Source organism: Centroberyx affinis, unplaced genomic scaffold (genome assembly GCF_046629955.1).
Source record: "Centroberyx affinis isolate AG114_WGS23_722 - 3 ecotype Tasmania unplaced genomic scaffold, CSIRO-AGI_Caff_v1 ptg002137l_1, whole genome shotgun sequence".
In the NCBI taxonomy this organism is placed as follows: domain Eukaryota; kingdom Metazoa; phylum Chordata; class Actinopteri; order Beryciformes; family Berycidae; genus Centroberyx; species Centroberyx affinis.
The window spans coordinates 1-12,710 of NW_027280458.1; the positions used below are offsets into that span (position 1 = coordinate 1).

A 12,710-nucleotide genomic window follows, 5' to 3' on the forward strand; every position below is an offset into this window, starting at 1 on the left:
TTTTGATTTTAATATCTATGGAGATTTGGTTATTATGTAATAAGTCATGCCCACTTTTATCAGGCACAACCAAATTTCATAAGTTGACTTGGACATGATCCTAGAGCATATACACAAAATTTCATAAAAATCTATGTGGCCAATTATAAGATATAAACCTTTTGCTTTTGTTGCGCCCATTAGAGATAGAACGCAAAACGCTGTTGTGGGCGTGCTCAAGCAACACTCCTCAACATGTGTTTTAAATTTTGGTTTCATTAGATGATAAGTCAATAAGTTGTGGGCAATTTTGCGTGTTCCAAGTCAGTCCTAAGATGGTCCACATCAAGATCATGTGAGTCAGATGAACGGCCCAGGAGGAGGAGGAAATCAAAATGGTGGAAAATCCAATATGGCAGACATTGAAAGTGATATATGGGTTGGACTCAGCTCCTTCCAAAGAATCTAGGGACACAAGAATTTTCTTTCTGTGATAAAATGTAAAGTACCAAAATGTAAAGTAGCTTGTTACAGCGCCACCATGTGGCCGATTGATACAGTCTTTGTTGAGTAGTGGGGGGCCGTAGCAGCCCACCTGCCAAATATGGTTACTGCAGGACTTACGGTTTCTGAGCTGCAGACACTTTTAGCGGAGAAAAAGAAAGAAGAAGAAGAAGAATTCTAATAAATACAATAGGGACCACCACAAAAACAATAGGGTTTCAGCCATATGGGCTTGAGTCCCTAACAAGATTAAAGATGAACGAAGAAGATACTAAACTCTTTACCTCCAAAGAAGTTGAGGATTTAGAAAGCAGCTAGAAGCCTGAGATGTGACCAGTTTTCCTCACTGTGAGTGAAGACTGCCCTCTTCTGTCATAAGAGAGAACTGCAGCTCATCCCTGCATCAGTCTTTATAATCTGCACCATGTAATGTTCAGAAGCAGAGGATGCAGAGGACCCACAGAGGAACAATCACAAACTGTCTGTGAAAAAGCTTTCATTAAACTCATAAACCAGCTATTCATGGTTTCTGACCACATGAATGAAAATAATAAATGTACAGTGGATAGATGGATTGGTACAGATTGTTGTTAGATAGAAGACTATAGAAAAATAACTAGTTTGATCGCAGGTTACACTCTCCACCTTGTTATCTGTCCAACTAAAATAGAAAGAATTCTGCAATTCTTGTCTAAGTCATATCTATGCTGGTTTTATCAAAACACCTGAGATCTTGCATGTTGGGATTTACACTCAGACTTGTATTTGTGCTCAAAAATATATTCAAGGAAAAACACCTATTTGAGCAAATATATTACAAGTTTGCAGCTTCAATTCCATTCATTCAAAATGATGGGAAATTGATCCAGGCAAAACAACCAACTTGGGGAATTTAACAATTTTTAATAAAAGTAGAAAATTCATCATAAACATTGATGTATAAAAAGTAAATAAATTGTCAAAAATCATCATTATATTGAACGATCACTACAGTGATAATCAAATGAAAACTTTATCAATCAGTAGCTAGTCACAAGAAGAAAAATCAATTGTTTGTGTGTTGAGAAAATAACAAGAATCTGTATTACATCAAAAACAGAGGAACCTAAAAGTCATTGACCTTTTGTCTAAATACCAGAAATCACAATCATGAATTAATAATGCCAAGATATTAGTAATAATTCCAGATGTACATATTTAAATGTATCAAAAGTCTAAATTAGAGAAGCAAGCAAGCAATAAGTACTCTTAAGAAAGAGTAAGAAAATTGTTGTATAAGAGCAAAGTCTTGCGATCAGGGTGGCAGAGTTTCCCTCAGCATGCAGGTGCACCAAACTTGGGCGGGGTTTTTATACTGTAAAACCACAGCGCCTACTTGACCACAGATGATGTTTCCTCTCGCTCTGTCTGATAGAAACACCTGCTCCTATCACTCTCACCGGAGCCAGACAGTGAAATATATATTCTAAGAAATTCTGCACATTGGATGTCTGACGTGAACATAAATAAAACTCATTAATCAGCATCTGTCCAGCCCTAACCCTGCTGTGCCACCTGAATTTCCTCCAGGGAATCTATCTTATCTTATGTTATCTTATGTTATCTTATGTTATCCTATGTTATCTTATGTTATCTTATCTTATCCATCCTTTTGGGACACAGGGAAAGGGAAGGGCACACATCACCCTGCATATCACTACGAAACCAAACCCCTTAATTTTACCCCTGAAATGTCCTTAATTTCTCCATTACATAAACATTAATTATCTATTAAAAATAACACAGGTTTAAAAAAGTAAGGTTAGTATCATGAGTTTCTAAGCGATTTATTCATGGGTTGATTTGTGGAGACACTAGAAATTACGGGATTTTGTATGTCTTTTATGCAGGTTTACAAGTTATTAATGAGTTATTAATGGAAAGTTCCTGTCTCCCTGAATTTTTCATTATATTAGAAAGTAAGGAGGGCATAATTGAGGGGCATTTAAGGTGGTTTTGATGCGTTCTTCTCCATTAATAATAACTAATTTTAAGGGGATTTTGCATGAATTATGGGGTGTACTACTGTAAATGTAAGGTTATTTTAAGGGATTACTGGTTCATAGAGTTTATGCAAAAAAGCATCCTACCACTTTGCATTCAGGCAGTGCAGTGGAACAACATATAAAGAAGTAGAACTGAGTACTGTAGAATGGAAATACGTACTGTGTGTGTGTGTGTGTGTGTGTGTGTGTGTGTGTGTGTGTACAGGAAACAGAAACTGAAACAGTGATTTTAGGTTGTAAGCTGTACCAGCATTTGATCTGATTATCTGGAGGGAGGGCCTTTCAGGACGAGGTTCAGGCCCCAAATATTTTCTTCTGAATGCAGGAAATGACTCAATGTCCTGCATCAACTAAATAAGGAGCATAGTTTCAAGTCTGATAGTTGGAGTTTGCAGTCGTCCTCCAGAAGTGTCCATTCCAGGTAAGAAAAGGTAGATAACTTCAAATACTCAGGAGACGACTTCTCATCCTGAACATCTCTTTGCAGCACAGTGTTTTATCATTCATATGCCTGTGAAAATGAACTAAACCTAAAACATATATGTATATATATACTGTATATATTTGAGGTTGCTGGAGGACAGTAGACAGAAGTGAACTGTTTCTCTTGTAGTGTAACTGAACCAGTCTTTGGGGAAATCTGTAACCTGAGTCAGTTAGATACATTTTATTTACGGACCTGTTACTTTGCAAATATTTCATTTGTATGAAATAACATCAAAGTGTTGCTCAAAAAGGTTTTCACGAGAATATGTTTTAAGTTGTTCTTAAGATAAACTGTGGATCCTGTCACTGAAACAGTTTTCCTTTTAAAGCAGCATGAGGTAAATCTGCATGTTGGTGGCACCAACTGGCAGCAAGAGTTGGTGATGCGTGGGTTGACTCAAAGTTTTTGGGCCCCGCTGCACTGTTGGGGGAAAAAAATCTTGTTGATGAACTTCGGAGCGCAAAGTGCAATGCTGGGCCTCCAAATGCTGTTTAGACAAAGTTAAACAGGTCCCCCCCCCCCCGTGATTTCAATCATCGTTTCTAATTTCACATTTTCATTGTCGGGTTTGTCTCTTTATTCCATAGTCTATCAAATTAGTATCTTATCTGGTTATTCTATAAAACACCCACATCTGGCCTATAGTCTATTCTATGTTTCAACAATATAGGCCTAATGAAAAGCAAATAAGCAAATAACCAATCCGGTAGCCTAGCCTGTGGGAAAGCCTTTTTTTTTTAGCCTAGTAGTAAGCCAAGCCTACAGGCTAAGATCACGAGCAGGGTGAAACATTTTTTTGTTTTCAAAGCATTTAAAAACAGTGGGTTTGAAATAGCAGGTTGGCCGTCCGTTAGTGAACAGCGGGACTTCGGGCGGGTTAATAAAAGCTGCAGGTGGGGTCGGGTTGCTCCAGTGCTGACCCGCGCATCACTAGCAAGAGGTAACTTCTTGAAAACTTTGAACTTCAACACTCAGAAATCCTGTGAAGTGAGGTCATTAAACTGTTTCCCCACCCGGACGGTCTGTAATGTTTTATACCAAAGGGACGAGAGAGGAAAAGATCTAACGTTGGTGAGTCCAGCTTTCTCTGCTGCTGTTTAGGAGACAGTTTGGATTTCACTCCTAAACCCAAAGTTAGCTCTCTAAGGGAGCATATCTATGTTCCCAGGGTCCTAAGTTCCCCAGTTCAATATTCTGTTAACACACATTAACCCTCCTATTGTGTTCGGGTTAAATTTGACCCGTTTCAAGTTAAAATATTGAATATATATCATCCAGTTTTTTATTGGAACAAGGCTTAAAAACAGCTATATAAACACAACAAAACCAGTGGTTATCATTTTATTTGATTTTGAAGGTCTCCAACCCTAACCCTAATCCTAACCCTAATAGCTCTGATAAAAAGTCCCTCTGTTCTGTGAAACAGTTGTGCTCAGAGCTCTGGGTAAACATCTACACACAACCATAGGGAACATAGGACCCTTTGTCATGTTCCCATTATGTGCCATATAAATCTGGGGAACATAGGACCCTGGGAACATAGGAATGACTCCCTCTCGTCTCCTTTGTGAGACCTGTGGATGTACCAGTTTTGGGCGTTTAAACAACTGCTTCAGTTACTTTTTACACCAAAGTTTGCCGGCTGGGCGGTAGGATCTTCAGGCCAATCACAGTGCGCTTAAAAAATGAAAACTCCACCCAACTGGGAAGCCGGGCCAGCTTAAACAAACAGGAAGTGCCACTTCCTGCCACTACACTGACAGGAAATGGCTTCAATACCCAGAAATCCTTTGAGCTGTATAGGAGACAGTTTGGGTTTCACTCTTAAGTTTCTATTTGTCACTTCATGGGTTCAGGGAAGAATATTTACGCGACACCAGAATTTCATTGGTGCAAATTGGGCAAACCTACAAGGTCTCAGTTAGTGGGGGATGGGACGCTCTGCTCTGCTGCAGACACACTGTGGTTTAGACTGATAAGACACATCCGAATGTTACTCTCGATGCATCTTCTGCCTATCTGTGAAAAGAAGTGAAAGTTTTATGAACACAAATCAAGGGATTCTTTGTGCTCCTGTCTGTCTGAACAGGTCGACACGCAGCACAGTCATCATCATGGCAACCCATCGGCAGTGCACCATCGACATTGAAAATGGATGTTCTAACTACGTCCTTTGTAGCCCCAGGTAGCTGTAAACATTTTCTCATTTCTCACATTAACATGAATTGTCCCCCCAAATATCCTCAATTCATTAAAAATTCTCCTGCTGTTTCTATGCCTAGGGGGTTCTACAGAAGCGGCAGCTGCACCAAACCCTTGCCGCTTACCGTCGGCCCGTCCAAGTCAGAGAGCGCGGTGTTCTCCAAGAGTCCCTTCCGACTGACCGGAGCCGTCGGCGTCATCACTTACGACCTCCTCAATAATCAGACAAACGAGGTCGCTGAGAAGTTGGCTGTCATGTTCTCTGTGCCCTTTGACTTTAACCTTTACTCCAACTGTTATGCAGTGGGAATCTTTGACATGAGCAAAGACTGTGATGAGAAACTTTTTCATGAGATGTATAAGAATGAGCAAAGGTCCTTCATCAGAGGCGAAGCAAAAGGCCCCTATCTGACTTACAGAAGCCATGATATTAACATCACGGCCACAATGACAGATACTAGCAAACCTGTCATGAAGGTGCAATTGAGCAACAAATGATATGAGTAAGTCAGAAATGCTGAATATATTTCCAACATGATCCTGCTTTGCTTTTTTAAGAATGTATGATTTATGATTCTAACAGTCTAGGCTGATCGAATATAATGTCAGAGCATCACATTGATCTGGGAAAACCCAAACGTTGCTCTCAAACATGCTTACAAGCTGTGGGCTGTCAGATGCTTTTTCCTGCATTTATACTCGCATATAAGTATTTTCACAGATTTTTCTCCAGAGTGCCAGGGATCAAGAATATACCTTATAGATGTCTGTCTGCTTTGCTGTATTATTCCCACAAGAGGATCCTCCTCAGAAACTGAAAACTATGAGTTGATGTGACACATGATGATGCATCTGACAAAACGAGCCTGATACTTATTCAGTGATGTTCCCTGTAATGATATCTGTGATGCTGTGTGGCTTTATTTAGACTGAATGATGTAAAACACTGTGAGAGCGCCAAGACGATTTTCCTATCAGTGCTGTGCTTCAAATCTGGTTTCAGAATAAAAATCTCAAACATTCAATAAATCCACAGAATCAGTCTCTTTGTATGTGTGTGTGTGTTGTTTGCCCCTGTTTGTAAGATTACTTGGCATTTGAAGCTTCATTTGATAACTGACAGTGAAAAGCCACAGGAAGGAAAGAGAAAGATGAAACACAACAAAGGTCCCAGGCCAGATTCAGACTGAAGATATCACTATAACACAGTGTGTGCCTTAACCATCAGGTCACCCCAATAGCAATTAATGTTAATGTTAACATTTGACTACAACATGCCACTACTAACACCAACTGCTACAAGATACTTTAGCTAGTGTGCTAATCAGATGTGTCAACAACCAGACTGTTATGGTTAGCTGACCAGATACTATGGTTAGCTAGCTAACAAGCTGACATTAGCTAAACACTAAATCAATCAGATGGATCAGTGATGAAATTATCAGTTTCTGAGTTCTGCACATACTGGAGCCTGTCCAGGGCTTTTCTGGGTACCCCGAACAGGACTCCACTGCAGTAATCCAGACGAGAGGTAATGAAGGCATTTATGAGGGTCAATATGTCAATTTCTGAAAATACAGAGTTCTCCAGACGGTCAGAGGTAAGAACCTCCACCCACAGTTAGTCTATTACCCGGGATATAATTGTTTCAAATGTTAGTTGAGGATTTAGAGAGGAGCTAGAAGCCTGAGATGTGAGTTGGGTTTGAGCAAAGAAGAAGTTTCTGGCTCAACTCATTATGTCTGCTTTGAGCTTAACCATGGACCAAGAAGCTACTGATTTTCCACAGTTCTCCCAGCATGAGTAATTTGTGTTGGAGCAGCAGTAATAATGGTAAATAAAACTCCTGTTTCGATTAGCAAACGTGGACAGACTGATAACGTCACATTCAGCAGGTGGTGAAGCAGCTGTTATACAGGTTGAGGTGCAGCAGAGCCTCAGTGTTTGTTTGTGCTTGTGCTTTTCCTCACTGTGAGTGAAGACTGCCCTCTTCTGCCATAAGAGAGAACTGCAGCTCATCCCTGCATCAGTCTTTATAATCTGCACCATGTAATGTTCAGCAGCAGAGGATGCAGAAGACCCACAGAGGAACAATCACAAACCGTCTGTGAAAAAGCTTTCATTAAACTCATAAACCAGCTATTCATGGTTTCTGACCTCATGAATGAAAATAATAAATGTACAGTGGATAGATGGATTGGTGCAGATACTTGTTAGATAGTAGAAGACTATAGAAAAATAACTACTTTGATCACAGGTTTCACTCTCCACCTTTGTTATCTGTCCAACTAAAATATAGAGTTCTTCAATTCTTGTCTGAGTCATATCTATGAAGGTTTTATTGGAGCAAAACATCTGAGATCTTGCATGTTGGGATTTACACTCAGAATCACAGAGTTGTATTTGTACTCAAAAAAATATATTCAAGAAAAAAAAAAACACATTTGAGTAAATATCACATGACAAGTGTGCAGCTTCAATTCCATTCATTCAAATGTTCACTTACACATTTTTAAATCCTTTCTGTTAATTCAAATTTAGGCCACAGGTGTGTGAATGTTTTCTGAGAGTGTAAATGTATAACCAGGAGGCTGGTGGCTGGTGGTGAAGGAATACACAGAGTTTTTGGGAGATTGGACAAGTTTTTATTCCCGGAATTAGCACACACTTTGACACAGTGAAAGCACAAATAACATTTAAAAGTACTGAAGTATTGAAACATTAGCAAGGCAAACTCAGCTTACAAAGAAACAAAATTGTGCTATCTTCCTGACAGCATGTAAACACACTGAGTCGTCTCTGCAGAGGGTCGCAGTGTGAAACTGTCTGACTGACTGAGGAGTCATGATCAGCTGGCTTTCATGTTAAACATTAATCCAAGCACTATGAGATCAGAATTATTCTCAGTTCCCTTTGATTCTTCTGATTGGACCTGGACATTATTGAGTGACAAAGGGACTATTTTAAACTTTGGGTATCAATAACACAGGTTTAAAAAAGTAAGGTTAGTATCATGGGTTTATAAGGGATTTATTCATGGGTTGATTCATAGAGACACTAGTACTTAAAGGATTTTTCATGCCTTTGGTGCATGGTTTATAGTAATGAATGAGTTATTAAGTGAGACCCATACTTTTGTGTGCAATTTTATTTTCTCCTTGCTATTTGGAATTAGTAACAACTGATAACTATGGAAACTAAGCAATGTCTTTGAAGAGCAAGTCGTTTGTGAAAAAGAATGATGTCCTCATATGAGGACAATGGGTTTACATTGTAACATTAAATGTAACATTTTATTATTACCTTCTATTGTATAGCACAACAAAGTCACCAGTATGTATCAAATTATTTACGCCAATGCAATAACCTTGCAGTGCAAAAACATAAACAACAAACAAATGAAAACAATGTAGACAAATTTATATTATTTATACTCATTATTGGTGGTGGTAGTAGTAATATTAGTAATATTACTGTTATTGCTATTACTATTATTATTAGTATTATTTGGGGTTTTTTATTTGCTTTTTTGGATTTTCTGTATTGTCTTTTTAATATTTTTCACTGTGTTGTAATAATGTTTATTACTTAGGTAGAGGCCTTGAATAAGCCCCTGAGGGTTTCTTGCCTCTTACCCTGCACTATTGTTTTTGTTTCTTCTCGTCTTCTCTTTCTTGTAAATGAAACTGAAAGTGAAATGCTGTGAGGCGATGTCAGTAAACGGCCACAGCCCCGGCCAGTCTGCGATACTTTCTACCACAGGAAATCCAAAGAGACGAGAGGAAAAGATCTAATGTTGTTGAGTCCAGCTTTCTCTGCTGCTGTGTAGACGGTTTTCATTCTGAACTTTCTATTTGTCACTTCCTGGTTTCAGGTAAGATTATAAACACAAAACAAGAATTTCATTGGTGTAAACAGGGTAAACCTGAGGTCTCAGTTAGTGGGGGATGGGACGCTCTGCTCTGCTGCAGACACACTGTGGTTTAGACTGATAAGACACATCTGAATGTAACTCTTGATGCATCTTCTGCCTATCTGTGAAAAGAAGTGAAAGTTTTATGAACACAAATCAAGGGATTCTGTGTGCTCCTGTCTGTCTGAACAGGTCGACACGCAGCACAGTCATCATGGCAACCCATCGGCAGTGCACCATCGACATTGAAAATGGATGTTCTAACTACGTCCTTTGTAGCCCCAGGTAGCTGTAAACATCTTCTCATTTCTCACATTAACATGAATTGTCCCCCCAAATATCCTCAATTCATTAAAAATTCTCCTGCTGTTTCTATGCCTAGGGGGTTCTACAGAAGCGGCAGCTGCACCAAACCCTTGCCGCTTACCGTCGGCCCGTCCAAGTCAGAGAGCGCGGTGTTCTCCAAGAGTCCCTTCCGACTGACCGGAGCCGTCGGCGTCATCACTTACGACCTCCTCAATAATCAGACAAACGAGGTCGCTGAGAAGTTGGCTGTCATGTTCTCTGTGCCCTTTGACTTTAACCTTTACTCCAACTGTTATGCAGTGGGAATCTTTGACATGAGCAAAGACTGTGATGAGAAACTTTTTCATGAGATGTATAAGAATGAGCAAAGGTCCTTCATCAGAGGCGAAGCAAAAGGCCCCTATCTGACTTACAGAAGCCATGATATTAACATCACGGCCACAATGACAGATACTAGCAAACCTGTCATGAAGGTGCAATTGAGCAACAAATGATATGAGTAAGTCAGAAATGCTGAATATATTTCCAACATGATCCTGCTTTGCTTTTTTAAGAATGTATGATTTATGATTCTAACAGTCTGGGCTGATCGAATATAATGTCAGAGCATCACATTGATCTGGGAAAACCCAAACGTTGCTCTCAAACATGCTTACAAGCTGTGGGCTGTCAGATGTTTTTTCCTGCATTTATACTCGCATATAAGTATTTTCACAGATTTCTCTCCAGAGTACCAAGGATCAAGAATATACCTTATAGATGTCTGTCTGCTTTGCTGTGTTATTCCCACAAGAGGATCCTCCTCAGAAACTGAAAACTTTGAGTTGATGTGACACATGATGATGCATCTGACAAAACGAGCCTGATACTTATTCAGTGATGTTCCCTGTGATGATATCTGTGATGCTTTGTGGCTTTATTTAGACTGAATGATGTAAAACACTGTGAGAGCGCCAAGACGATTTTCCTATCAGTGCTGTGCTTCAAACCTGGTTTCAGAGTAAAAATCTCAAACACTCAATAAATCCACAGAATCAGTCTCTTTGTATGCGTGTGTGTGTTGTTTGCCCCTGTAAGATTACTTGGCATTTGAAGCTTTATTTGATAACTGACAGTGAAAAGCCACAGGAAGGAAAGAGAAAGATGAAACACGACGAAGATCCCAGGCCAGATTCAGACTGAAGATATCACTATAACACAGTATGTGCCTTAACCATCAGGTCAACCCCAATAGCAATTAATGTTAATGTTAACATTTGACTACAACATGCCACTACTAACACCAACTGCTACAAGATACTTTAGCTAGTGTGCTAATCAGATGTGTCAACAACCAGACTGTGATGGTTAGCTGACCAGATACTATGGTTAGCTAGCTAACAAGCTGACATTATCTAAACACTAAATCAATCAGATGGATCAGTGATGAAATTATCAGTTTCTGAGTTCTGCACATACTGGAGCCTGTCCAGGGCTTTTCTGGGTACCCCGAACAGGACTCCACTGCAGTAATCCAGACGAGAGGTAATGAAGGCATTTATGAGGGTCAATATGTCAATTTCTGAAAATACAGAGTTCTCCAGACGGTCAGAGGTAAGAACCTCCACCCACAGTTAGTCTATTACCCGGGATATAATTGTTTCAAATGTTACTTGAGGATTTAGAGAGGAGCTAGAAGCCTGAGATTTGAGTTGGGTTTGAGCAAAGAAGAAGTTTCTGGCTCAACTCATTATGTCTGCTTTGAGCTTAACCATGGACCAAGAAGCTACTGATTTTCCACAGTTCTCCCAGCATGAGTAATTAGTGTTGGAGCAGCAGTAATAATGGTAAATAAAACTCCTGTTTTGATTAGCAAACGTGGACAGACTGATAACGTCACATTCAGCAGGTGGTGAAGCAGCTGTTATACAGGTTGAGGTGCAGCAGAGCCTCAGTGTTTGTTTACCTTGTGCTTTTCCTCACTGTGAGTGAAGACTGCCCTCTTCAGCCATAAGAGAGAACTGCAGCTCCATCCCTGCATCAGTCTTTATAATCTGCACCATGTAATGTTCAGCAGCAGAGGATGCAGAAGACCCACAGAGGAACAATCACAAACCGTCTGTGAAAAAGCTTTCATTAAACTCATAAACCAGCTATTCATGGTTTCTGACCGCATGAATGAAAATAATAAATGTACACTGGATAGATGGATTGGTGCAGATACTTGTTAGATAGTAGAAGACTATAGAAAAATTACTACTTTGATCACAGGTTTCACTCTCCACCTTGTTATCTGTCTAACTAAAATATAAAGAGTTCTGCAATTCTTGTCTGAGTCATATCTATGAAGGTTTTATTGGAGCAAAACATCTGAGATATTGCATGTTGGGATTTACACTCAGAATCACAGAGTTGTATTTGTACTCAAAAAAATATATTCGAGAAAAAAAAACCACATTTGAGTAAATATCACATGACAAGTGTGCAGCTTCAATTCCATTCATTCAAATGTTCACTTGCACATTTTTAAATCCTTTCTGTTAATTCAAATTTAGGCCACAGGTGTGTGAATGTTTTCTGAGAGTGTAAATGTATAACCAGTTGGCTGGTGGCTGGTGGTGAAGGAATACACAGAGTTTTTGGGAGATTGGACAAGTTTTTATTCCCGGAATTAGCACACACTTTGACACAGTGAAAGCACAAATAACATTTAAAAGTACTGAAGTATTGAAACATTAGCAAGGCAAACTCAGTTTACAAAGAAACAAAAAGTGTGCCATCTTCCTGAGAACATGTAAACACACTGACTCGTCTCTGCAGAGGGTCGCAGTGTGAAACTGTCTGACTGACTGAGGAGTCATGATCAGCTGGCTTTCATGTTAAACATTAATCCAAGCACTGTGAGATCAGAATTATTCTCAGTTCCCTTTGATTCTTCTGATTGGACCTGGACATTATTGAGTGACAAAGGGACTATCTTAAACTTTGGGTATCAATAACACAGGTTTAAAATAGTAAGGTTAGTATCATGGGTTTATAAGGGATTTATTCATGGATTGATTCATGGAGACACTAGTACTTAAGGGATTTTTCATGCCTTTGGTGCATGGTTTATAGTAATTAATGAGTTATTAAGTGAGACCCATACTTTTGTGTGCAATTTTATTTTCTCCTTGCTATTTGGAATTAGTAACAACTGATAACTATGGAAACTAAGCAATGTCTTTGAAGAGCAAGTCGTTTGTGAAAAAGAATGAAGCAAAAGGCCCCTGTCTGACTTATGAAAGCCATGGTG

The 12,710-nt window shown here is 39.4% G+C and overlaps 1 protein-coding gene across 5 annotated transcripts; it reads left to right on the forward strand.

Annotated features, from left to right (window-relative positions):
- The first annotated feature begins 2,791 nt into the window (after positions 1 to 2,791).
- On the forward strand, positions 2,792 to 10,460 carry LOC139654694 (DELTA-thalatoxin-Avl1a-like). Of its 5 annotated transcripts, none has more exons than XM_071531838.1 (4): positions 2,792 to 2,959; positions 8,911 to 9,091; positions 9,323 to 9,415; positions 9,513 to 10,460. In XM_071531838.1, exons 3-4 carry the CDS (start codon positions 9,345 to 9,347, stop codon positions 9,928 to 9,930), a joined length of 489 nt encoding a protein of 162 aa, XP_071387939.1. In that variant the 5' UTR covers positions 2,792 to 2,959; positions 8,911 to 9,091; positions 9,323 to 9,344; the 3' UTR covers positions 9,931 to 10,460. The 5 variants fall into 5 exon arrangements, with proteins under 5 accessions (XP_071387939.1, XP_071387938.1, XP_071387940.1 ...); XM_071531837.1 differs by having other exon boundaries at positions 2,792 to 2,949; XM_071531839.1 differs by having other exon boundaries at positions 2,792 to 2,949; positions 8,911 to 9,015; positions 9,322 to 9,415.
- Positions 10,461 to 12,710: the final 2,250 nt, after the last annotated feature.